Raw genomic sequence first — 27,487 nt, 5'->3', positions numbered from 1 at the left:
TACACCTCCTTTTTGGAAAAGCGTACTCAAAGTTCCCTCATACTTCGGTCATTGCACCACTTCTTTATGGCAATGGACAGCACATCTCTTTTTCAGATAATATGTAGATCATTGATAATAATCTAAGTTGGAAATTTCCATGTTTTATACTGTTTCTTAGCAACCAAGAGGCACTACTAAGAGCTTTTTGAATGCTAGTACCTGGCTTGACAATTTTAAGTTACCTTTTACATCAGAAATCATTTGAGAGTTTAATGGCATTTCAGATATACTTAGTGGGATTCTTCTTATGGACAAGCCTAATCAGCTATATTGGAATGGCCTTCCTAGTAATGCCTTCTTAGTTAAAAACATCTATAGATTATTGTCTGATGGAGGAATTATCTCAGCTTTTAGTTGTAATATTTGGAATCTTTCAGTCCCTAGCTAGAAAGATAAGTATCTTCACTTGGCTCTCTTTCCGCATTCCTTGGTAGATCTTCACTGTCGGCTACGTGATTCTCCAAAATATTCTTTTAGCCTAGGATTGTTCGCATTCCTTGGTAGATCTTCACTGTCGGCTACGTGATTCTCCAAAATATTCTTTTAGCCTAGGATTGTTGTCGTTTCTTGATGCAAAGAGACAGCCATTATTGAATTGTCTTTCATAAAGGTTGAGTATCGTACGTGCTACTATATGGTAGGTGAAGGTCAGTTTGGATAATGAGATTATTTAGTAACTAGTGTTGGGCCCACTTGTTGTGCGCAGATGGTAGATTATATAATAAATTATTTTTAAAAAATATATATAAATAATAAAATAATATTTATTAAAATTTTTGATGTTTATTTATATTCTCAAACTACACATATGAGTAAATTTTTATTATAAAAAAATAATAATATCATGCTTTAAAAATATCATTTAAGTAACATAAATAGATTTTAACAACATCATATTTTGATTCAATACTTAAAAAATTAAAATTATTAGGCAAAAAAATTTAGAAACGTGGCATATTGTAGGTTGATTTTGATCCAAATGGTATTTATAGGTGATAATCTGTTGTTTATGTGGATAATCTAAATGACTAATCCATCTTTTCTCAATTTTTACTTTTATATATATATATATATATATATATATATATATATATATATATATATATATATATATATATATATTAAATTTAGTTCAAAACACTGGCAATATTATTTTCGTGCGAGGACAAAACATGTGAAGGTACACCGGAGAAGAGATTGAAATGATTTTGGTCTCCCAAAAGAATCAGTTGGTAGATATTATCAAAGGATTAGCAAACGAGCTATTTTAAACCGCACGTGAGAAGCTTGTAGCTTTTGGCAGGGAGCTAGTTAATAATACATTAGGGGTGTTAAGTTAAACCCAACTATGAATATTGAGGCCTTCATATTTTCATGTCGGCAAACGGAAATTTTCAAGTCATCACCAATTCTCGTACAATTAAAAATATTTTTTATTTAGTAGTTTGATTCATGTATGCTGGCACAGGATAGTTAAAAGGATCTTAGATTGACCGAACCCAAGCATGACTTGCGGAGTCAATGAGTCCGTATTTCATTTAGAATAATACACAAAGCATTGACAGACCCAGTCTGGTCTGGCCGGGTCCTCGGTCTGTCCGGCGGCCTTCTTTTGACCTGGAGAAAATAGGCTCTTTTTAACACCACAGCAATCCTGCCTTACCTTGAAAAAGGAAAGAGTTAAGAGAAACCATCTCTGTGAGATGGATCGGCAACCTGGGCCTGAGGTTAGTGTTCTGGAGGAATAATTCTATTATCTTCCTACAACTGTTTGCTTTTCTTTTGAAATGATACAGTAATTGTATGGTCTAATTCACTGGTTTCTTTCCAGAGGCTGCAAAATTATGGTACCGATCCACAGCGATCAGAGGTAAAGTGCATTCCTTGAGCTATAAGTTGCTGCTTTTTAGGTTCTCTCTAGTTCCTTTTTTCGTGTTTGTCAATGTTTCGTTCCTAGGTAATGGAACTTTTGCTTCTTTGGTGCGTCAATCCCAGCTTTGTTTTTTTTTTTTTTTTTTTTTTCTTTTATCGGGTTTTATTAGTGCAAAAAGCTGATCACTTTTCAGGCATGTCCTGAATTCCCTACGTTACATGAGAAAATTAAGAAATGAGATAACAAAATTTTATCTTATAATTTTGAGTAAATTATAATTTTTTTTATATTTATATTTATTACACTGACATCCAATAATTTATAAATCTTATACTTACATCCAATTAAATTAATAGGTCAGTGAAATAATTTATCTCATGCGAAAAGTCGAAATTACTTTTGCATGTGAAGGAGATACATACCTTTTTTTAACGTTCTTGGGTGGATGTTATGCCATTTAAAATTATTTGTTTTTTTTTTCCTGATGTAGCATTTCCCATCTTTATGATTCTACTACTATTAAATTATGTACTAAAATGTTCGATGAAAATAAAATTCAGAAGAAAAATGTGGGTTTTTTGAAACTATTGAATTTAAGTATAATTTATTCTAATTTGAGAGGATTTTCATAATTTACTCTTTCATTTTTATTGTTTTTATATAACAACCTATTAAATGACCCTATGGTATTTCGAAGAACAAATGGTTTACAAATTCTTTTAGTCGATTTTCGTATATGTTGTAGGTGATGGCATACTTAAATTAATTCCTCAGAAAATAAAAATTACATGGAGAGAATGATTGCCGTCTCAAGTTTTTTGTTTAGAGGTTATTTAGGATTCCTTCAAGATTGGGTCTGAATAGATTAATTCTGTTAGGATGAAAGGGCCATGGATACAATTATACTCAGGATAAATTCTATATTTTTTATGTAAATTAAAACAGATAATAACTTAACAATATCAAATCCAACGAATATAAATCAAATTAAGTATAAGGACATCAGATTTGTATTATAAATCTTCTATTATATAAAATAATAAAATTACTGTAGGTCTTTTCGAAATCAACTAGAGACTATACAAATATATATAATCAAGAATAAATCTTGATTTCATAATTAAATAATTATCACCAATAAAGTGATATCAATAATAAAAAGAGACAGATCTCACAAAATACATGGATACTTGAAATAATTTGTGGAGAAGATTTTTGAAAGATTAGAATCAATCAACTTATAGTTTTTGATGTTAAAAATAACATACTAAAATTTTATCAAAATCGAAATACGGTCAAACTGACAAAGAAGTTTATTTTTTTGAATTTTTTTCTCTTTCCCACGGCACCGCTCCCTGTTTTCATACTCTGCCACAGGGTTCTGCACCACACTTTATTTAAAGCGCTAAGGTTGAGTCCTGGTTGGACTCTCCTTCCCATCCCTCTTTTTATTTATTATGAGTCCCAGCGCATGGGCAAGACACCATAACAAATCTCTTTCTCACATCTATGTAGGGAGGGCCAGCAAACTAGCACCAACTCTGCAGCTTGCAAGCTCTCTATAGACAATAGCTTAGTCAGTATATCTGAAATATTGTCATCTATGTAAATCTTTTTCAGCTGTAATAATTTTATCTCCAAAGCATCCTATATCCAATGATATCTCATATCAATATGCTTCGATCTCGAATGGAAAGTTGGATTCTTGCTGAGAAATAAATTGCACTTTGACTATTATAATATAGGATAAATTTTTTTTGCCTCAAACCAAATTTTTGAAGGAGTTTCTTCATCCACAATAACACCTTGCTGGCTTCTATCACTGTAATATACTCTGTAGTTGATAAAGCAATATATTTCTGTAGTCTAGACTGTCATGAGATAGCTAAACCTAAAATCATCAAGTATCCTAATGTAGAGTTCCTAGAATCAATATCACCTGCCATGTTTGTATTTGTATATCCATTAAATATAGGTTTATTAGTGCCAAAACAGAGATATACTCTAGAAGTATCTCTAAGATACTTGAGAATCTACTTCACTGTAGTCCAATGCTCCTTTCCAGGATTAGAGAGAAATCAGTCGACAACTCCTACAATATGAGCAATATCCGGCCTAGTGCATAGTATGACATATATCAAACTGCCAATTGCAGAATGACATATATCAAACTGCCAATTGCGGATGCATAAAGGATTTTCTGCATCTCCCCCTTCTCTTCCTCGCTAGCAGGATACTATTTAGAGCTCAATTTGAAATGACCTATAAGTAGAGAGCTAACTTGTTTGGAGTTGTTCATTTAGAACCTCTCTAACACTTTCTCTATGTATCTCTCTTGAGATAGTCACGGTCTCCTATACTTTCTATCATGAATAATCTTCATACCAAGTATCTACTTTACTGGTCTCAAGTCTTTCATAGCAAAGCACTTACTCAATTCAGTCTTTAAGTTCTGAATCTTCTTGGTATTATGATTAACAATCAGCATATCATCAACATATAAAAGGAGAATGATAAAATTATCATCACTAAATTTTTTCACAAATATACAATGGTCAAAAGTAGTTCTGCTGTACCCATGATCTACTATGAAAGAATCAAATTTTTTGTACCATTGATGAGGAGCTTATTTCAAACCATGCAAGCTCTTCTTCAGTTTGCATATCAAGTTCTCCTTACTTTTAGCTATGAATTCTTTTGGTTGCTCGATATAAATTTTCTCTTCAAGGTCACCATGATGAAATGCTTTTTATATCAAGCTACTCAATCTCCAAATTTAGACTGGCTACCAAACCAAGAATAACTCAGATCGAAGACATCTTGATCACGAGTGAAAAAATCTCTTCAAAGTCAATACTCTTTTTCTGACTGAAGCCCTTCACAACCAGTCTTGCTTTGTATCTTGATTGTGAGTTGTGTTCTTTTGTCTTGAGTCTGAACACCCATTTATTCTTGAATGCTCTCTTCCCCTTGGGTAGTTCTATCAGGTCAAAAGTGTGGTTCTGATGCAGTGATTTCATCTCTTCTTACATGGCTTTAAATTATTTTTCTTTCTATGCACGTGACATAGCCTTCTGAAAGTATTCTGGCTCTCCTCTGTCAGCACCATCACATACTCATACAGAGGATATATTTGAGAAGGCTGACACTCTCTGGTAGACCTTATCAACTGCTATTCTGCCATTTACTATATAGGAGTTTACTCACCATGCTCATTTGATACACTATTAGCATGTGTAGGCTCATCATTCATCATATCACCATTCTTTGTAGTATGTCTATCATCAACATCTGCTTTGGCTTGAGATATAGGATGTGGATCAATAAATAATTCTATAGTAGACTCTAGCTTATCTGCTTTCTTCAAGTCCTCAATGGTCTGATCCTCAAATAACACTACATCTCGGCTTCTGACCAGCTTTTTTTCTACTGGATCTTATAGCCTATATCCAAATTACTCAAGTCCACACCCAAGAAAGATGCATTCTTTTGACTTGCTATACTCAAGCTTTGACCGCTCATCTTCTAGGAATATGAACAAAGACCTTGTATCCAAATACTCTGAGATAGTTATAAAAAATTAATTTTTCTGTCCATACCTTCTCAAGAACATTACCGTCCAGGGCATATGAAGGAGAGAGATTAATCAAGTCAAGTATAGTCCTCACAACTTCACCCCAAAAGAGCTAGGTAACTTTGAATGAGAAAGCATGCATCAAACTTTTTCAACAATTGTGCGATTCATCCTCTCTACCACCATATTCTACTAAGGTGTTTTTAGGATAGTCTTCTCAAATTTTATACCATACTATCTGTAGTATCTCTCAAATAGATCTTGGTATTCACCATCATTGTCTACTTGGATCATGCATCTCAATTTTTTTTCCTTCTCCCTTTCAATACTAGCATAAAATTCTTTAAAGATGTCAAATACCTCTCAAAGCAAAAGTCCACAACTTTTGAAATGGTCATCAATAAAAATAACAAAATATAGCATACCACCAAGTATCTTTATGGTCATGGAGGATATATCACTGTGAACTAAATCTAACACATGTGATTTGTTACGTGAGGGAAGTTTATGAAATGAAACTTTATGCTGCTTGCCATGTAAACAATAAGTGAAAGATCTTAAGTGCATACCTTTTAAAGGAAGCAAATTATACCTAGATAAAGCATCAAGTCCCTTCTCACTTAGATGACCAAGTCGTTGATGCCACAAGTCTGTGGAGGTCTCCTCAACTACATTTATCTTTCCACTGCACATCTTAGCCTGCAATTAGAAAAAGCCAGTTTTCTTGTCTTTTACTACAATCAAGGAACTTTTGGTGAACTTTCATTTTCTTTCACTAAAGTAAATAAAGTAGTCCTCATCGTCTAGGACACAGGCAGAAATCAAATGCAACTGGATATCAAGAATCTGCCTTATATTTCTCAACAACAGTCTGCACCTAATGTTAGTCTCCAAGCAAATATCTCCCATGCCAACAATCTGAGCTATCGCATCATTTTTCATCCTGACATATCCAAAATCACCTTTGAAGTAGGACGAAAAGAAATCTCTTTGAGATATAACATGATATGAGGCTGCTGAATTAATTACCCAATTGGATTTCTGACATGTGAAATTAACACATTTATCATCACAAGCAATCATGATCTCATTAGCAAATGCAATTACAGTCATACTCTATGTCTTTTCTTTCTTTCCACCACTCTTATCCTAATCTTTCTTATATTTTCTGTACTCTCTTCAAAAATGCCCTGACTTATTACAATAATAGCAAATGACACCTTTCTGGACTTTAACCGGCCTTTAAATTTCTCCTTGTCTTTTCTATCATGGGACTCACTATCTTTTTTATTGTAGGAGGATCTATATTTGCTTCTCACCCTCTGCTCTACAATAAGTTTCTCTGAATCTATATATATCAAATCCTACTTTTGTATGTTTACTTCATTCAATATACTATCCTTCACCATAGTCAAAATAAATTTGTCACTAACAGTGAAATTACTCAACATCATCACTAATATCTTCCAACTATCTGGTAAGAAACTTAGTAAGATCAATGCTTGCACCTCATCATTAAGAAGCAATTTCATCATAGCCAACTGATTTAGGATCTCTTAAAAATTATTCAAGTGCTTTGAAGCATTATGCCCATCCTTGTACTTCAGGTTCACAAGTCTTCTGATCAGGTAGGCTTTATTCTGTGCATTCTTCCGCTGATACAAATTCTCTAATTTTTTTCAAACTTGGTAAGTATCTGTCTTTGTAACAACATCATGGATTATACTCACATCAATCCATTGTCTAATTGTGGCTATGGCTTTTCTGTTCAACTTTTTTCACTCATCAACTTTTACATTATTTGGTTTTTTTTTTTGCAATTCAATCGGCTCAAATAGATCTCGACTATATAGTAAATCCTCTGTCATCATCCTCCAAAAAGAATAATTCGATGAAGCCAATTTAACCATACTAAATTTATCCTCTATTTTGACTAGCACAAACCACAGTGATTTTCTAACTACAGCGCTCTGATACCAGTTGTTGGGGTAAAAGGGCTACAAACATAATTATATCCAGGATAAATTCTGTCTTCTTTGTGCAAACTAAAACAAATAATAACTCAACAATATCAAATCCAGTGAATATAAATCAAACTAAGCATAAGGACATGAGATTTGTGTTGTAAATATTCCACTATATAAAATAATGAATCAACTAGAGATTATATAAATATGTCATCAAGAATAAATTTTAGTTTCATAATAAAATAATCATTACCAATAAAATGGATAGCAACAATAAACATAGACACATCTCACCAAATACATAGATACTTGAAATTATTTGTGAAGAAGGTTTTTCAAAAATCAAAATTGACCAACTCGTAGATCTCGATGTCATGAATAATATATTAAAATTTTATTAAAATTAAAATATGATCAATCATCTGATCTTTTAATAAAAAAATTTATTTTTTTATTTTTTTTTTTTCCTTCCCCACCGCGCCGCTCTCTATCTTCGCACTCTACCATAGGGTTCTGCGCCGCGCTCTATTTAACGCGCTAAGGTTGAGTCCTGGTTGGACTCTCCTTCCCGTCACTCTCTTTATTTGTTACGAGTCCCAGCACATGGGCCGGACACCAGAACAAATTCCTATTCTCCAAACTAGGAGAAACTTTGTAGAACGGCATGATTCTACAAGGAGCACCATCTGATACCCGAGAATTCAAGAACAAGCACCAATAATAAAAAATATTTAGAAAATATAGAAAATTGAAGAAGAAGTAATACTAAAGAGAAAAAGTTTGGAAAGAATTAAGGTTCGATTGATAAAGTGAAAAAATAACAAAATCCAAGCACAATTACAAGACCCAATTGGAAGACCAGCAAATCGTCTCGTGGGTGAAGGACGCTCAGCCTCTAGATACTCTACTACAAGGCAAGATCCATATGTCTTACACTAACCTGGCATTAATAGGAGAACAACACCTACATATATGAATAAGAAAACTAAACAACTGGACAGAAAAAGACCCATGTCAATGCCATTCCACTGGGACTAATGCGATTACAAATTATGGCTACTAGCAAAACATGGACACAATATGTACAGCCATATATTTGACATCGCTCTCTAGATTGGTTCTGGCAATGATCGATGAACTACGTGAATCTGGACCTTTCTTTGTTAGTTAATTTGTGTTTCCATTTTATTTGGTTTTTAGGTTATGTTTGCTGGACCATCTCTTTAATGATTCAAGATCCGTCTACTATTGTTACAATACAGCCTGTAGCATTATAATGTCCTTCTAGTTTATTTATCTATCTGTTTATCTTTTTTCTGCTAGCATGGCTGTTAAGTACTACTCGTTATTATTACATAAAGAAAGAATGCAGCCCCATTCAACTCTGCAATGTTGTAGACTCTGGTTTATTCGGATCTTGCCTGATTTTTTGTGGGAATTAGCTTGGAGCAGCATATTGTCACCTCTTATAAGATGCTACTCCGGTCAATAACTGTTTAATGTTTATTTTATTTCATGAATATTCCTTTAATATTTGGATCTCAAAAATATTTTTTATAGTTGCATGCGGCTTTGATAGAGCTAAGATTCCCTTATCTTCTCAAACACCACCTTAATGTCCTCAGTTTCTGAATATAAGATTTGAACTACGCTGAGGATTTGGTCTTGCTTACAATTTTTGAGGTAAATGGGGGTGGTAATTTGGTCCAACCCATCGGGTATCCAATTCGACTCGAATAGGATGGGTTTTATCCATCCCAACTAATATAAGGATGGATATGGTTCTAGGAAAAAATCCAAAACTCCCACCTGATTGAGACTCTTAAGAATGAAAGAAATAGAGAAAAAATCAAAGGAAAAAATTATCCCAGCTTTCCTATTTGACCGCTCCAAGCCTCCCACCTAATTGAAACTCTTGAGGATGGAAGAAAAAGAGGAAAATCAGGGGGAAAAAGCTCCCCATAAGCTTTCCCATTTGACCACTTGAAGCCTCCCACCCAATTGGGACTCCTAAGGATGAAAAAATAAAAAAAAAAAATTGGGAGAAAATGAGGAAAAATTGAGAAAAAAATGAAGGAAAAAAATAGACCACTAACCCAGTCCTCCATTCCATCATCCTTTTGATCCTCTTGGAAAGTGGAAGAAGAATCTACATAATTTTGTGTCTGCTCAGTCGCAAAATTTACCACCACTTCCATAGAGTAGGCATATGGTCCAACAGTAACCTCAACCGATTCTGGGATTATCTTCAAACTTCTCATAGTAGAAAACAACATCAAAACCCTTTAGATCTTCCTAGTTATGACGGTTCGGCTTGCATGATGTGGCACTCCAAACCTAGGAATAATAGAAGCGACTGCATCAATATATAGGTCAACAAAAAAGAGGAAGATCGAGCAAAGTTGCATAAACTTTGAGTTTGAGGTTATGAGGCCTTCTCCCTTTAAACTAATTCCAATGGCTGACAAGAAGTGAGAAGCTGTCTCCTTGGATATGTCCTTTGACCATTAGTGAATGGACCGTGTGATGATCCAGGCATGAAACAAATGGTTATTCTCTGATAATTGCTGGGTTGTCTAGGGTTCTATCTTCCTGGGCTTCTTGGATAAGGTGGAAGCAAGGTCATCTATCTTTATGGGGCATTCGAAGGCTTCCACCACAACCACTCGATCCAAATATTGTGAGATGTGTTGTGCAGGATCCGGTACCATATAATATAGCAGAAAGAAAGAAAAAATAAAATAAAAAATATCATATAAATATATGGATCGGCCTCAAGTCTACCTCCACGAAACGTGCAAGCTTCACTAGGAGAGAATAAAACAAAAATAATACAAGAGGAACTTACCACTCTACCCCTGTATAAGAGTCTCTCACTGAAAAGCTCTAAAATTCTTACAAAAGCTCTTTGAAACCTCTCTTAAAGTCATTTTATACCTCCAAAATGTCACTAGCTTTCTAATGCAATAAATGGCTCGTCAATCGGAGCTATATAGACTCTAAAATTTCAAAAACACCGTTTCAGTAGGAATACAAAGTCCCAATCAACCCTAAAATTATCCGTGGCCGTCCGATCGTGATCGGCTCGCACCAGAGCCATCCGATTTTGCAAAATAGCCTCTAATCACGCCTGATCATGCTCGGATTGAGTTCCAACCATCCAATCATGATCGGCTGTGATTTGGACCGTCGGATCGTGCAAAAACTCTCCTGGATCGTGCGTAGACTGCGTGTTTAGTCCACGCGGCCCCATGGACCGCCCAACACCCCACGGTCCACGGTAGACTGCACAGGGGCACTAGGCTGGGTGCTCGCTGCGTGTGTCTCCATCGGGCCCGGCCGCACCGCCACCGGCTGCCACTCGCCCGCCGCCGTCTTGTGCACCATTCCACCTTCTCCAATCTTCTTTCACACATTTCTTCACTGTCTGGACTCCGTTTGAGTTGTTCTTGGGCTCACTGAACTTCGTTCGTTATCCTAGACCTCGCTGTGGACTTAATATGGATCGAATCTTGAGGCATCAAATCTCAACAATCTCTATCTCGACTCGATATTCAACCTCCACCTATCTCCGAGAGCCTGTGATCCGTCTCACCTCCATGCCCTGAGGCATGCCTGCTGTCTCATAGATGGACAAATGTGAGAGTTGAACCAGGCCGCTCGATCCCACTTCCATCATGAGCTATGTCCACTCTGACCAAAAACTTGCTCAGGAAAGTCTCTTATGGCAATTGAAACTTCACTCTGCGACGTCACCTCTCATCCTCCCGAGTCTCCCGTCTAGTGTCCGATCCACCTCCACCTGGAGGTCCACCTTGCTCTGAGCTCCTTCTGGCTTCTAAAGCTCTACCTCACACTAGGCTCCCCATCAGGTAGTAATATCTTCTCATCCTCTTCTTCCCCTCTAGAACAATCCTATCGCCGCGCAACACCTTCAGAATTTTTCCATCAGCTACCGTCCTGTAGCCTCTCGAATTCAGTCTACTCAGTGAGATAAGATTTTGCCTAAAATTGGATATGTATCAGACATTCCCCATTCTCCTCACTGCACCATCATGTGTCTTCCAGCTGACTGTCCCAATGTCTCTGATTGGACAGCTCGATCCATCCGATAGATAAACAGTGTCCTCACTGCTCTCCATGGAGTTAAACTGCTCTTTTCTGCAACATACATGATAGGTGCATGCAGAATCTAAAATCTACTATTGGAAAGAAGTAGATACCTCGTCAGATATCTCTAGGACATCATTCTCTGACTTGCTACTGGCCATCGCTGTAGTAGCCCTTGTTTGATCCCTGAGTTGAGAGCAATCTCTGACTAAATGCCCCAACTCATCACACCGGTAACATCTGATCTTGCTCAAATCTCTCATCCTAGACTTGGACCGCCCTCATCGTGATTTTGAAGCGAAAATTTAGTGCAGGGGCAAAATGGTAATTTTAAAATTTTTTCAAAATTACTATTTTACAGCGGAATTATTAATTAATCTCATTAATTAATACTAATTAACCCTACACTAGGATCTAAATATGATACAACAGCATGCATTTAAATTTGAAATTCAAATTTGAATCAGTAAACGTTTTACAGTACTGTGTTCAGAACACATCACCTTTTGCGGATAGTCGATCACCGCAATCTGATCACCGTCAGAGGGCTCTGATCGTCACGTCGCAGCCACCCAACTGTCTGGCCTCTGCGGATCGTCCACACGAAGCTTCCGTCTGATCAGCTCCTCACGAATGCTAGTTCGTGATTTCACTCTTTTGATGGCAGATGTTGATCGAACTCCTTCGATCGATGTGTGCCGACTTCTCGGATGCTCCGGATCGTCTGCACAGTTACTTGATAGGCTGATGGATCTCTCTCTGAAATTTGGTGGACTCACGATACTCGTGGCACACCAATCTCACTTCCCGAACCCTAGGTAGAAACCCTAGGGTACACACCAAAAACCCTGCGCCCAATTTTCTCTCTTTTCTTTCTTTTTCTCTCGGAAGGTTTTGGACCTTCACCTTGCGCAGAAGCCTTCCTCACGCCCCAAAGTTTCTCTCCTAATTTTTCTACGCACGTCCCACCTTTCTTCTCTTTTTAAAACAACGTCGAACGTGTCTTATCCGCGTGAGAGGATAAAGACAAGAGGTTACACATTTGAATTCAAATCAAATTTGAATTCAAACGAAAACTAACTTATCCCTATCCTTTTGGGCGTGAGAAGAGAAGGGGCGTGGCTCTTTGTGCGTGAAAAAGTTTCACGAGAAACCTTTTCTCGTGTAAGTAATGTGGCGCACAAAATGGATAAGGATGAAAGGGCAAGTGATAAGTTATCCATTCAAATTCAAACATGCTTTGAATTTGAATGGCTAACTAATTATTTTATCCATCCATATGGCGCACAAATGAGGACGTGGGGAAGGGTTTTGCGTGAGAAAAATTTTACGAGAAGTTTCTTCTCGTGAATTCAAATGGGTGCAAGGAAGTTGGGTGACGCAGGGAATTTAAAACAAGGTGGTTTGATTCAAATTGAGCCAACCTAGTTTAAAATAGGTTGAACACAATTAGACCAAATTAAACCCAACATAATTAGGCTTAATTAGGCTTAATAAAATTCTAATCAAATCAAAAATTAACTAAACCTAACCCCTGATCAAATCAGGGACTAAACCACCTTAGCGATTAGGTCAACATTTAACCTAATCGGGTCAATCCAAACTGAATCCAATTCAATTGGACTTGATCCAAAAATAATTACTCAATCAAATTGAGTTAATTAGTGATTAAATCACTAATTAAACCTCTCATAAATATTGAGTCCAAATCTGATGGGCAATCAGGCATCAGAGACCATCGATATGAAACCCTGATCAAAGAGTTCAAATTTCAAATTCAAAATTTGAAATTCAAAATTTTGACCCCGATATCCAAAATGTGTGGAACTCATGATTAGAGAATCCTAATTCTCAATCATAGAGTCCCAGATAGATAAGACTCATAATCAGCCATCAGATCAGAAAGGAACCTCTAATGTGTGTGACCCCGCAGGTTCGAATCTAAGCCGGTAGCACAGGAACCAATTTTTGTACTAATCGAAGTGACCATCTAGCAATGGTACCCGACGATCGGATAGGTCGAATAATCGCAATCGCAACATTCAGAACCTACGTGAATATGGTTACCGTATAATTCATCCCTTTTGACCCCTGTGTTTAGGATGACTCAGGGTTAAACTGTCAACCCTGATGATATCATCCGAATCGTGCTCAACTCAATTAGTCCTGTGACTCCTCACTAGGACTACCCTGGCCAAGGTTTTGCTAAATTGAAACACGACTGTACACAGCTCCTAAACTGGAGTGGTCAATCCCATCTTGACACACGCACCGACAAGTCAAGTACTTGACTACACCCAGCAACCTTCCGTCACTGAATTAGAAATTCAGGTAGTCCAGTGCCTAAGTGCAGTGAGTTGCTTGCAAGTCACCGTAGCGGTCTTAGGTCGGAGGGACATTGATACCCATATCCCATCGGAGCAAATCTTGACAGCAGAAATAGCTCCGGAGTTGGTCACGTTCAGTGCAGATGTACCATTACATCTCACCTGTATGCCATACCAGTGTCTCCACACTCTTTGGTTATGAGGACAACCAACCCATATGGCACACAACGACCTATGCTCGATAAATATTGTCGTCCTTGGTAACAACGTATCATTTGGTCGCGAACATGTTTAAGGACTAAATGACAAATCCTCCTTTGTCGAGTCTAAATAGTCCTAAGGACTTCACCACAACACAGGAGTTCATTAGAAGATGAAACATTTGTGATGAAAAAATACCAAAATAACTTTTATTTACTTATAATTCATGTACTAATACAAAAGGAGCACAACCGTCAACAGGCTGACGATTGGCTTTGGGACACTATTCCCAACAGATTTTTCGTCGCTCCGTCTACCGCCTCCTACTCCTCTAAAAACCATCAAAGCTGAGCTGCCGCCACCTGAGCTTGAAGCTGAATTCTCCCTCCTGAGAACTTTATTCTGGAGAATTACCACGATGAGCTCATCCATCTTGATGGTACTCTTTTTCACTAGAAAAGCAGTCACCAAGGACTCATATGAAGGGGGAAGCGACACTAGCAAGACTAGCGCCCTGGTCTTTTCCTCAACTTTCTCTCCAACACTGAGGAGGTTGGTGAGGATCTTCTAGAAGTGGCTTAGATGCTCCTGCACACTCTGTCATTCAGTCATCCGTAGTTGGTAGAACTACCTCCAGAGGAAGAGGGTGTTGGTGAGAGACTTCATCATGTATAACTCTTCGAGCTTGGACCACAGTATCATCGAAAAAGTCTAACCAAGCACATGGATCATCACCTCATCCGCTAAGTACAGTGGATCATACTCATCGTCTACATCTGGAGCCGCCTCCAATCCTATACCTCCATGGTAGTCAGCTTCTTCTCACACAAGAGAGCATCGATCAATCCTTACTGGATGAGCACATCTTTCACCTTTACCCGCCACAAGGAGAAATTGCTCTTTCTGTCAAACTTGTTGATCTCCACCTTGATTGTGTTTGTCTTCTCCATTTTCTATCTCGACCATCACTACTGCAACCTACACTCTGGCACCACCTAGCTCTGATACCAATTGTTGTTAGGATCCGGGACCACATAATGCAATAGAAAAAAAAGAAGAAACAAAATAAGAAACACAATATAAATACGTAGATCGGCCTCAAGCCTATCTCCATGGGATGTGCAAACTTCACTATGAGAGAATAAAATAAAAACAATACAAGAGGAACTCACCACTCAATCTTTGTATAAGAGTATTTCACTGAAAAATCTCAAAACCCTCACAAAAGCTCTCTGAAATCTCTCTTAAATCTTTCTACACCTCCAGAATGTCATCGACTCTCTAAGGCAATAAACAGCTCGTCAATCGAAGCTATATAGGCTCCAGAATCTCAAAAACACCATTTCAATAGGAATACAAAGTTCCAATCAACCCTAAAACTATCCGTAGTCGTCCGATCATGATCGGCTCATACCAAAACTGTTCGATCATGCAAAATAGCCACTGTTCATGCCCGATTATACTCAAATTGAGTTTCAGCCGTCCGATCGTAATCGGCTGCGATCTGAACCGTCGAATCGTACAAAACTCCTCTAGACCGCGTGTGGACCATGTGTTCAGTCCATGCGGCCCCATGGACCATCCCGCACCCCGCGATCTATGGTGGACTACTCAGGGGCACTGGGCCCAAGCACCCATGTGCACTTCTGCACGAATGCATCTCCGTCGAACCCGACTGCGCCGCCATCGGCCCGTCGCCGTCTCATGCATCGTGCCATCTTTTTCGATTTTCTTTCACACGTATCTTTGCCGTCTGGATTCTGTTTGGGCTATTCTTGGATTCGTTGGACTTCGTTTGTCATCTTGGATCTCGCTGTAGGCTCAATATAATGGACTGAATCTTAAAACATCAAACCTCAACAAGATGTTTGTCATTTCTATAATATAAGGAAGGAAAGCTTTGGTGATAGTTCGACATTGCTAGTTTGTAGAAAAAGAACTATTGGGATGGCTTTGCATGTTGCTTCTCTGAAGCGGCTGTAGCATACCTCTACATGTTCTCGACGGATGTCCAAGAGTCCGACACCTGAAGTAACGGATCGGATTTCTGTAAGATTGTTTGAAGTGATCCAGGTGTTGGTGTGGTCCCTCCCTATATAGGACCCACCGTCTTAAAGAAAAGAGCACATGGGCTCTTGACGCCTTCCCTCTCCCTCTTCTATACGAAGATTTAGTGACGCACGGAACCAATAGCGCGCGGACTACCTTTTCGTGGCGCACGAAAAAATCAGGGAATCACGAAGCCTTTTGATGCATGGAAAACAAGTCCATAAAGGACTCTAGCTATTATCCTTTAAAAGGGGGGGGGCTGTGGGTGTGAACAGAAGACAAAAAAAAAAGAAAAAAAAAAAGGCTGCGAGCCATCAAAAGGAGAGAGGGAGAGAGAAAAAGAGAGGCTTGAAGGATGATTTGTTAAGAAAAAAAGATTGGAGAATATCGATTGAAGGAGTTCGTTCAATTTTGGATTAGAGTAATTCCATTAAGGAGTGTTCTTCTGGAGATTATTAATCTTGAATTTTTTTCTTTCTTATATTAAAAGTGGTGTTTCTGGTGTCAAAAAAGTCTTTTGATACTCTAAATTATTATTATAGTTGAAACTCCTTCTTTCTCTCATCCGTGTGTGGACGTAGGCTTCTACCAAATCCTGTTAAATTTTGAAGTTCTTACGATTGCTGTGATTTTTTGACTTTTGATATTATCGTTCGTATGATTTTTGTTCTATCTATTTATTTCTCTGGAGTACTTACGATCCCAACAAGTAGTATCAGAGCTTGATTCCACCAAACCCAGAGTATTGAAGAAAGAGTTGAGATGCTAACAGATGTAAGATCAATGTTTGATGGGCAATATGATCCAATTGATGTTACCCAAATACTCAAATTTGAAAGCTTCACATGGAAGACCTCCTTTACTATATAGATCTTCACGATCCAATCGAGAGAGTTATTACTCAATCTGATAAGATGTCAAACAGAGAATAAGAGAAATTGAATTGCAAAACCATTGCAAAACCTATTCGAGAGAAAGATAGTGCAGAATAAAGCATTTCTTATTCACAAACTAATGAATATGAAATATAAGAAGGAAATTTCCATGGCAAAGCATCTAAGCAACTTCCAAAACATCGTGAACTAGCTCGTCACGATGAACATGGCGTTAGATGAGGAGCACCAGGCCCTATTATTGTTGAGTTCCTTATCTGATAGTTGGGAGATTTTGGTAGTGTTTCTAAGAAATTCTTCACCTGGGTTCAATAGCCTTGGCAACGGTGAAAGAGTGTATGCTTAATGAGGAGGCCAGAAGGAAAGAGCAAAAGATCTCGAGTCACAATGAGGCCCTCATCTTGAAAAAAAAGAAAGAAGTAAGTACAAGGACCCCCAATCTAACTCGGATGATGGACGCGCTAAATCATAGGGGAGATCCAGATTCTGAAATGATAGATGTTACAATTGCGATAAATGAAGCCACTTCAAGAAAGACTGTCGATTACTAAAGAAGGAGAAGTTGAAGAACAAACCAGGTGGTGACTCCAACTCGGATAATGAGACGATAGCAATAGTTTCAGGTGGAGAGGTTATTGTTGTTTGTAGCACAATAGACGATGGTTTGTAGATACTACTATCCAAGACTCTAACTAGATTGATTCAACCGCTTCATATTATGTTATAATGAGGCGAGAATTATTCTCGTCTTATCATTCTGGCGACTTTAGAATGATAAAGATGAAAAATGATGGAGAATCAAAATTATTAGCGTTGGAGATATTGTACTGATCATGAGTTTAGGGTACTGATTAATGTTGAAGAATGTTTGACATGTACCAGATATCCGTCTGAACATGTTGTTGATAGGAGTATCAGATGAGGAGGGCTATGACAGTGTGTTTGGAAATGACTAGTGAAAGTTGACTAAGAAATCGCTAATAGCAACTAGAGATATCAAGCAATGCTCTCTCTACTTCATGCAAGCTCAATTCGGTAAGAGGGAGGTGAATGCAGCAAAAGAACCTTCTACCTCAGAATTATGGTATCCGATTTGGGACATATGAGCCATGAGGGGATATCAATTTTGGTCAAGAAGAATACTTTTCCTACTTATGGTTCTGATTGAAGGTATGTGCAAGCTGCCTGATGGGTAAGCAAACTCAAGTTTCTTTTTAGAATCTTTTCTTTAAACGAAGAACTGGTGCTTTAGATCTTGTTTACCGTGATATTTATTCTATGAGTGATAAAATTCTTGGCGGATGCTTTTTGTGACTTTTATTGATGATCACTCTCAAAAAATTTGGATATATGCTTTAAAAATAAAAGATTAGATACTCGGTACATTCAAATAATTTCACATCTCTGTTGAAAGAGAGACTGGATGAAAGCTAAAGTATATATGGATGGATAATGAGGTTAAATACAGAGGTTCTTTTGATAAATACTGTCAATAGAATGGTATCGGATTAGAGAAGGCTGTGCCTTAGACGTCGCCGCAGAATGGTGATGCTGAGAAAATGAACAAGAGGATCTACAAAAGGATCAGAAGCATGCTCTCTTACACTAAACTACTGAAGGCATTTTAGGGAGAGGCATTGATAACTGCGATCTATGTTATTAATTTTTCTTCTTCCTGTGCTCTTGAGAGTGATACACCGTAGAGAGTATGGTAGGAGAAATGACGTTTCTTATGATTATTTGAAAGTTTTTAGGTGTAGGATGCATGTTCGTATTTATTCATCGAGATATGAGGTCCAAACTAAATGCCAAGGTGAAGTGATGCATATTCTTGGGCTACGATAAGAATGGAGAGTTCTGCTATCGGCTGTGGGATCCTATGGAGTGAAAGATCGATCATACGTAGTCATGATGCTATTTTTTTGGAGAATTAGATGATCGATGACTTCGAGAAGCCTAACAAACCAAGGTCAATCTCGAGCAGCCCTATAGATTTGTATCCAGATACTTTTTCGAGGAGTTTTGATGATGGGGGAGCAACTGTAGATGATAGTACACATGATAGTCATGAGACTGAGGAGAACGCGGATGGTATTCAGATTGAGCCGCATACTGAACCATCTACACAGAAGGTCCGGAGATCGATAAGAGAGCGGAAGCCATCCATGAGATACTCATCGTAGGATTACATGCTATTAACGAATGCATATGGGAGAGCCTGAGTCCTACTCCGAAGTCATGTAGCACTAGCATAGTGAGGAGTGGTTGAAGGCAATGAAGGAGCAAGAGCACTGTAGGCTTGATGGAATAAATACTTGTTGTAACGGTTATACCACGTCACATTTGTCACAAACTAATGAAAACCCTTCTTTTCGCCAGCAAAGATAAGTAGGGGTGGCAATTTTCGATACGACACATAAACACAACATGCGATACGATACGAAATTTTCGTGTTAGTATTGAGCTTATACAAGTTCATGTCGAAATCGTGTCGACCTATTTATGACATGAAGAACTTCATATCGTGTCGCGTGTTAACCTGTTAATTTATTTATCACACATTTAACCCATATATAAAAAAATATGTAATTTTATAATTTTTTATAAAGTCAATAGTTATTTTTATCTTTTTATTAAAAATTTTAAAACAAAACTAAACAAACGTATCAGCCTCCATACATAGCCACCAAACTTATCTCTCTCTCTCTCTCTCTCTCTTTTAAACTATATATTTTATGTAAAATAGATTATTCATGTCAAACATGAAGTATAAACGTGTTAACCCGACATAATATGTTTAATAATCATGTTAAATAGGCAACACGTTTAATAAAAAGATTTGTATACATGTTGGGGAATCCTGACACATTAATTAATCGTATCGTGTTCGTATTCTCCATAATCATATTCGTGTTGAATTGCTATCTCTAAAGATAAGCACTACAAAAGTTTTCAACCAAAATAAATTTCGACGGACAAAAAGATTTTAAATTTTGGCTAAACAAAAACTGACAGGCAAAACTAATCTTAACATTAACGGGCGTTAGACTTCGCTTTTACTATTAGTGCTCATCCTTGCTGGCGAAAAGAAGGACTTTCGTTGGTTTGTGACAAGTATGACATGATATAGCCGTCATAATGAATATTTATTCCACAACCCGACCCTTTCTCACCCTTACAAATCGGTGTAGCCCATGTAACCCTAGCGCTAATCATTATTTAACAAGCTTTTCCTTTACGCTCAATTTCTTTTTCGGCCAGGCACATAGTAGCAGCATTGCAACCCAAGAAAGGGACCTAGTTCGCAGGCACCCACAAACTACTCCAAGTGATCTACAGAATCATGGCCCGGAGCCAAATCAGCCGCGCAGGAGCCCAGAAAGGGAATCGCCGCCCGGAGCCAAACTGAAGCGAGTGTCGAGCTACTCCAAGTATGTGATGAGCAACATTTTTTCAATAGTGGTGGCGTACTATTCCGCACGTCAAGATATAGCTAAACACGCCGAAAAGCCCACTGTGGTCGTCTGCGGCAGCCTCGTCTTCATCACATTCCTCGCCGATCTCATCTTGATGCTGCACACCTCCTGCTTGCTGACACTCCCACGCATCGGCGAATGCCGGTACATGGCTGCCATAGTCCTCATCTACGTCTCCAACGTTCTCTTCATGCTTACCTCAGTTGGTCTCTTGGTTCTCTTAAACAAAAGCTATGCCTTTCTTGCCGTCCTTCTACTTCCAATCATCGCAATCCTCGGTATTTTCTTCCGCAAAGAAATTCGAACTGCGCGGCACCAACGACATACTGGTTATGAAGCTTATGAAACGGAACTGAAGCAATTCTCTGACCTATCGGTTTCGGTTACTTTCCTCAATTTCACAGGAATGATCGCTACAATCTCCTTCTACTTCAAAAACTTTCCTGAAAAAGCTGGCCGTTCCGGTATTACGGTCTCCGAGTCCTTTATCTTTTTCACCATCATCTTTGGTCTTCTGTCCATGCTGCTTACCACGGTTCCACCATCATTTAAGCAGCGGGGAACCCGAGAACGCCTGATCAGCGTCATCAGAGCCTTCGGGTATGTTCTTTTTGGCTTGCAAACACTGACGGGGCTTGAGCTTGCAGCTGGATTTGTGGAGGGTTTTGTCGTGCTGGCCTTCCTTCCGGATTTTGTGGGAGCCGTGTTCTGGTTTGACATGGAATTCTTGCATGAACGCCGGCGCGATGTAGAAACAGGGGGGGACGAAGTGGATGGAGAACGAGGTCGTAATGACGAGCCTGAGACCTTTGCAATCCCCGTCGCGAGCTTCATTTTCACACTATTGATGACTGTGTATTCGATGAATCGGGGAGCTCCAGACTACAACTTCCATCTCAGGAGCTGCATGTTACTAATCTTCTCAGCCTTCAAGTCCAGCCTCAGCTGGATGATGCTGACATTCAAGCCTCCGAAAACACAAAGCTTGGTGACCGTGGCTAACATCTTGACTCGTTTCACTGTTGGATTGCTGGTGGTGGCGATGCTGGATGTTATATTGTTCGCAATTCCGGCTATTTATAAGTTTTTTTAAATATCTGGAGTTTCCGCATATCAACAGACAGGAAATCTAAAGAGAGCGCATTTGTGCTGGAGCTTCAGGGGAAGGCCCATATCACATAAATTTAGTTGTCAGCCAAAATAAATGTCTTCACTACTAGAATCATGTATAAGTAAACAAAGGAGAACTTTGTTGATCAATGCTTTGAGTCATGAATACAATTCCTATATTTGCAGATTAATGCGGTGATAATTGATAGTAAAAGTTATTATTGGAATTTTACATACACACACATACATACATACTGATCCAAGAGGATCCTTATATGTCACACCCCCGGCCTAGACTATAAATTAAAATAAATTATCGGAGACGTGAGCAGCCGTTGCATATCTACAGAGTACCCTCTTTATAGACATGCAAGGCATTCAACCTGCCAAAACTTTAATATAATATGAAAGATACCATACTCATTGTATAGGCAGCGGTAGAACAGAACAACTACTATCTATTTCACAGATCAATTTAAAATTTTAAGTTTACAGAATCTACATCAAATCAGTACAACCATCAATATACACTTACTATCCTAGGAACTAACCACCTTTTGCAGACCGGCCTCACCTTCTATATACAAACCCCAAAATACTCCTAGGTTTGGATCCAAAATTAGTCTTGGAATCTTAAAACAATTGTGAGAGTTTATGAGCTTCACAGCTCAATAAGTAACAAATACATTTAAAAATCTAATTTAAATTATGATGACATACAATTCAAATACATCATACAGGATGTGATATTATCTTATTTAGATCAAAGTTATATAATTAAAGTTATTCAAAATGCTGCCTCATATCAGCTTTTTAATGATTTGGATATCAGTAAGTAGTAAAAAAGTCCAATATATATATTTACTTTCATTATACTATATTTAAGCATGGATATCCAATTCTTTTAGCTCTACAGCCCTAACTGTGGTGCTATGATAGCCTCCGCAGCAAGGCATCTCAATATTACCATGTTAACCCTATGGCTGGGCATCTCAATATTACCACGTTATCCCTCTGTGGCTGGATATCTCAAGTCCGAACATCAACACAGTAGGCTGAGAGTCAGATGATACACATATCAATAACTATATATAAGTCAAAGAATTCTTCTCTTTTTGATACATCTTTTATACAGCTTCAATATAACTTGATACAACTTGATACCGCTATGATCCATGCATTCCAACAAGCTATAATCATAATTTATCAAGTCTGATCTGATTATAGCATATAACATCACTCAGTTCAACTTATAGTCTCTATTTACTAATCAATGATTCATAATCACTTAAAATAATTCACATCAAGTCCAGGAGATGACACATAGTAATTTCATGCATAATCAGATCTGATTATATCTACAATAGTCTGTATCATTTCTCATAAATAAAATAATATTCATTAAAATTAGGTTAATCATGATAAAATATAAATGTCACTTACAATTATTTGTATCATGTCAAAGAGATGATATACCATAATTTCATATATCATTCGATCTATATGTAACCATTATCATTGATTGAAATAATTCTCACTTGATTCAAAATGAATATGATAACATATCAATGATACTTGAAATCATTTTGTTACGATGGTTATCATGAGCACCTCGAATCCGCACTATATTACAAGGCATTTTAGACTCTTGGGTCGTCAACATGACTGCTGACGCCATATGAGCCGAGGAGTCCGTCTCCCTGCTGAACTGAAACATCTACGAAGTCTAATCTGTGTATGAGCTGCCTCAACCGACTTATCCTTTCATCGTGTACGACAGCTGTCCATCCCGAATAGATAAGATCTGGCGTAACCATCTCTCCTGATCTCGTAGGAGCGATTAAGGGTTGAATTATCTTGCCCACTATGGCAATTTCAATGGTCTGACAATCTTGGGATCGTGCGATCTTACAGCTAACAATCCAGGTGTCCGACATCTTTCTATATAAACTACCAAAGCCTCGAGGATCCAAGTAAGTCAAATCAAATTCTTCTCAGAGAATCAGTTGCTGCTCCTTTGTTCTCTTCTTTTCTGACTTAAGCATCGGAGGGTCCTCGATGGAGCCACAACTTTCGATTTGAGATTTATTTTATAGATCGCTCTAGCACCAGCATCCCTACATGAGGACCATATATTTGTCATCTGACCACGATCGATTTAAGCAGCAACAAATAGAGGAAGGACTACATTCGCATTCATGGATCCAAGATGAAAATTTTTCTGACTTTTCAATGCCGTCACTTCTCAACAGATGGTCTGTCAGGCCGATAATCAAGTTCAATCGATGGCATCGAAAATTCCTCCATTGTTTCAACCGGTCCTCCCGAGGCCAGTCATGACTGACCAATTCGGTTAGCTCTCCTAACAAGTTTAACATTTGATGACCGCAATCCAGGCAGTCTAGACCTTTCTCGCACCCTTTCAAGTGACACCACAGTCTCTCCAGACTGTCCCTGCACCCCCCACAACGGTACGTCATACGATTCTCTCGATAGTACTGCTTGTGCCATCCGCAACGGTGCCTCTGCAAAACCCTGCTTCGACTGTGGCTCCACAATCGCCACCTCAACTAGAGCCGCAATCACCTCCTCGAAGTTTGGAGAGGATGTTGACTCATCAAAATCACCCTAGAGCCCAGCAGCCAGTCAGGTGGCAATCTTCAAGCCCACAATGGGGCCATGACTCAACATCCGGACGTCGATCTCCTCTGATCTTCGAGGCTGGTACCATCCGTAAAGTTGATTTTGAAAAGCGATTCTAGCAGCTCGACCAACAGTTGGGCCAGAAAATAGAAAAAGCTCTAAACAATAATGGCTCCTCGGTGCTGCCCTATGAAAGGTATAACAGTCAGTCACTCTTCATCCTAAGGATTGTGAAGGAACCGTTCCCCTGTACTTCAAACTGTCTCAGTTGGAGGTCTACGATGGGACTACCGACCCCGTCGATCATGTGGAGACCTTCAAGACAACGATGCTTCTTCAGAAAGCATCAGATGCAATCCTCTGTCGAGCATTCCCTCTAACCCTTAAGGGAGCCGCTCGATAATGGTACTCGAGTTTGAGGCTGACATCCATTCATTCCTTTGAAGACATGTGCCGATCTTTTGTCAACCATTTCATCAGCAACTGACGACAGTAGAAATGGTCCGACTACCTCCACACCATCAAGCACAAGGAGTACGAGTCGATCCGTTCTTCCATGAATAGATTCAACATGCCGACTCTGGAGGTCCAAAACTTGGATCAGTTGACCGCAATGGCCGTAATGATAATCGATCCGTAAAAGAATGACTTAAAAAAATCATTAATAAAGATTTATTCTCGAGATCTTCCAGATATGCTTGTCCGTGCGAAGAAATATACCCGCATGGAAGAGACCTTTGCCGATGATACTCCTGTCGGTTCAGCTACAGCGGGACCCAACAAGGAGCGCCACCCAAGATGAGTAGAGAAAAATTGCCTACGCCCTCGATCTCCACCCCAGAGGTGGAATAATGGGGGTCGAAATCATCGATCTCGGAGTCCTCCGAGAAGGGTTCGGCGACTATCACCGCTTAGGCAGTATGATAGCTACACGTCCCTAACTGTCCCTCGGAGTGAGATGTTGGTACAGATGGGGCCTGAGTTATTTGTGCCTCAGCTGATTAGAACGAGATTGGAACATCATCGAGACCCCAATAAATACTGCTTTTATCATCATGACCATGGTCATGATACTGAAGACTGCCACCAGCTTCATGATGAGATCGAGAAGCTCGTTAGGCAAGGGCAGCTGAATCATTTTATCTGACGAGTGGCCCCTCAATGGTGAGCTCCGAGAGTTCAGCAGCCTCTCTCTCTGCCTCAGCCATAGCAAGCGCCATCACAGCAGGAGCAGTATCAGGTTGAAGAGCTGGTGGCGAAAGAAGAGCGATCTGTCTGAAAAGAAATTTATATGATTACTGGAGGGTCGTCTGGGGCTCCCGATGGGCTTGGATTTTAGGGAGGGCCTGGTTGACGGATGCCGCCAACCAATCGAGGAGGAGAATCTGAGTCGGATAGTGAAAATTGGCTCACGTCTGTATGAGATAACCAAAAATCGACTAATTAATCTTTTGTAGGAGAATACAATTTTTTTTACTTGGTCTACTGCAGACATGTCCGGCATCAATTCTGAGGTGATATCCCATCACTTAAAGATGGACCCAACTTGTTGGCCAAAAAAGCAGAAGAGGCAGAGTTTTGCCCCGAAACGTCAAGAGGCTATAGCTGAGGAAGTCTTCATAGGCTAAAGCAGATCAGCGGGACTCCAATTTGAATTTGACGAACCTCTGCATAATTACCAATGATGTAATAATATTTTTTTCTATGAAAATAAAATTTACAGGGCCATCAATTTATGATTAGCGCCAAAGTCCTCCAAAAGTTGTCTCCTCCTCCCACTTGAGACCCTGAACCATAACTATGGTCAACTAATACGAGGGATAACTTACCAGAACCTCGAAAAAAATCTCGACGACTCTGAAGTGGGACTAACTTACAAATCCCCTACAGAGCCTGAGTCACTCGAGAAGACGAGAAGTGCTAGATGTTGCAAGCACAAGATCGCCACGGACACACAATGCCACTCGTGAGGGCTAACTTACCAGACCCTCGAGAAGACCTCGACGACTTTGAGGGGGGCTAACTTACAAGACTCCTACAGAGCCCGAGTCACTCGAGAAGATAAAAAATGCTAGATGTCGTAGGTACAAGATCGCCACAGACACACAATGCCACTCGTGAGGGCTAACTTACCATATCCTCGAAAAGATCTCGATGACTCTGAGATAGGACTAACTTACAAGACCCCTGTAGAGTTCGAGTCACTTGAGAAGATGAGAAGTGCTAGATGCCGCAGGCACAAGATCACCGTAGGCACACAACGTCACTCATGAGTGCTAACTTATCAGACCCTTAAGAAGACCTCGATGACTCTGAAGCAGGGCTAACTTACAAGACTCCTATAGAGCCCGAGTCGCTCAAGAAAATGAGAAGTGCTAGATGCCGTGATCATAAAATCATCGCAAGTACATAACGCCACTCATAAGGGCTAACTTACCAGATCCTTGAGAAGACCTCGATGACTTCAAAGTGGGGCTAACTTACAAGACCCCTACAGAGTCCGAGTCACTCGAGAAGATAAAAAGTGTTAGATACCGTAGGCACAAGATCACCGTAGGTACACAATATCACTCGTGAGGGCAAATTTATCAGACTCTCAAAAAGACCTCGACGACTCTGAGGTGAGGTAAACTTACAAGACCCCTACAGAAGTTGAGTCGCTGGAGAAGATGAGAAGTGCTGGATGCCGCAAGCACACAACACCACTAGTGAGGACTAACTTACCAGACCCTCGAGAAGATCTCGATAACTCTGAGGTAGGGCTAACTTACAAGACCTCTGCAGAGCCTGAGTCACTCGAAAAGATGAGAAGTGCTAGATGTCGCAAGCACAAAATCATCACAGGCATACAATGCCACTTGTGAGGGCTAACTTACCAGATCTTCTAAAAGATCTCGACGACTTCGAAGTGGGGCTAACTTACAAGACTTCTATAAAATTTGAGTCGTTCGAGAAGATGAGAAGTATTAAATACCACAGGCATATAATGCCACTCGTGAGGGCTAACTTACCAGACTCTCGAGAAGATCTCGACGACTCTGAGGTGGGACTAACTTATAAGATCCCTGCAGAGTCCGAGTCACTCGAGAAGATGAGAAGTGCTAGATACTGCAAACATAAGATCGTCGCAGGCATACAACGCCACTCATGAGGGCTAACTTACCAGATCCTCGAGAAGACCTCGATGACTTCGAGGCAGAGCTAACTTACAAAGCTACTGCA

General features: G+C 39.2%; 1 protein-coding gene across 1 annotated transcript; it reads left to right on the top strand.

The window, feature by feature from the left end:
• The first annotated feature begins 1,623 nt into the window (after positions 1 to 1,623).
• LOC105059820 (uncharacterized) lies at positions 1,624 to 22,344 on the top strand. The gene is made up of 3 exons (XM_010943271.4): positions 1,624 to 1,769; positions 1,874 to 1,912; positions 20,298 to 22,344. The coding sequence occupies exons 1-3, from the start codon at positions 1,746 to 1,748 to the stop codon at positions 21,603 to 21,605; spliced, it is 1,371 nt and encodes a 456-aa protein (XP_010941573.1). The 5' UTR covers positions 1,624 to 1,745; the 3' UTR covers positions 21,606 to 22,344.
• Positions 22,345 to 27,487: the final 5,143 nt, after the last annotated feature.

Source organism: Elaeis guineensis, chromosome 10 (assembly GCF_000442705.2).
Source record: "Elaeis guineensis isolate ETL-2024a chromosome 10, EG11, whole genome shotgun sequence".
In the NCBI taxonomy this organism is placed as follows: domain Eukaryota; kingdom Viridiplantae; phylum Streptophyta; class Magnoliopsida; order Arecales; family Arecaceae; genus Elaeis; species Elaeis guineensis.
Note: the sequence above shows the minus strand (reverse complement) of the source record. Positions and strands in the feature narration are given on the sequence as shown.

Coding starts and splice junctions, on each gene's coding strand:
- LOC105059820 (XM_010943271.4), top strand. CDS start 1,746: ATGGATCGGCAACCTGGGCCTGAG. Junction 1,770..1,873: donor ATCGGCAACCTGGGCCTGAG/GTTAGTGTTCTG, acceptor GTTTCTTTCCAG/AGGCTGCAAAATTATGGTAC. Junction 1,913..20,297: donor CCGATCCACAGCGATCAGAG/GTAAAGTGCATT, acceptor TTTTTCGGCCAG/GCACATAGTAGCAGCATTGC.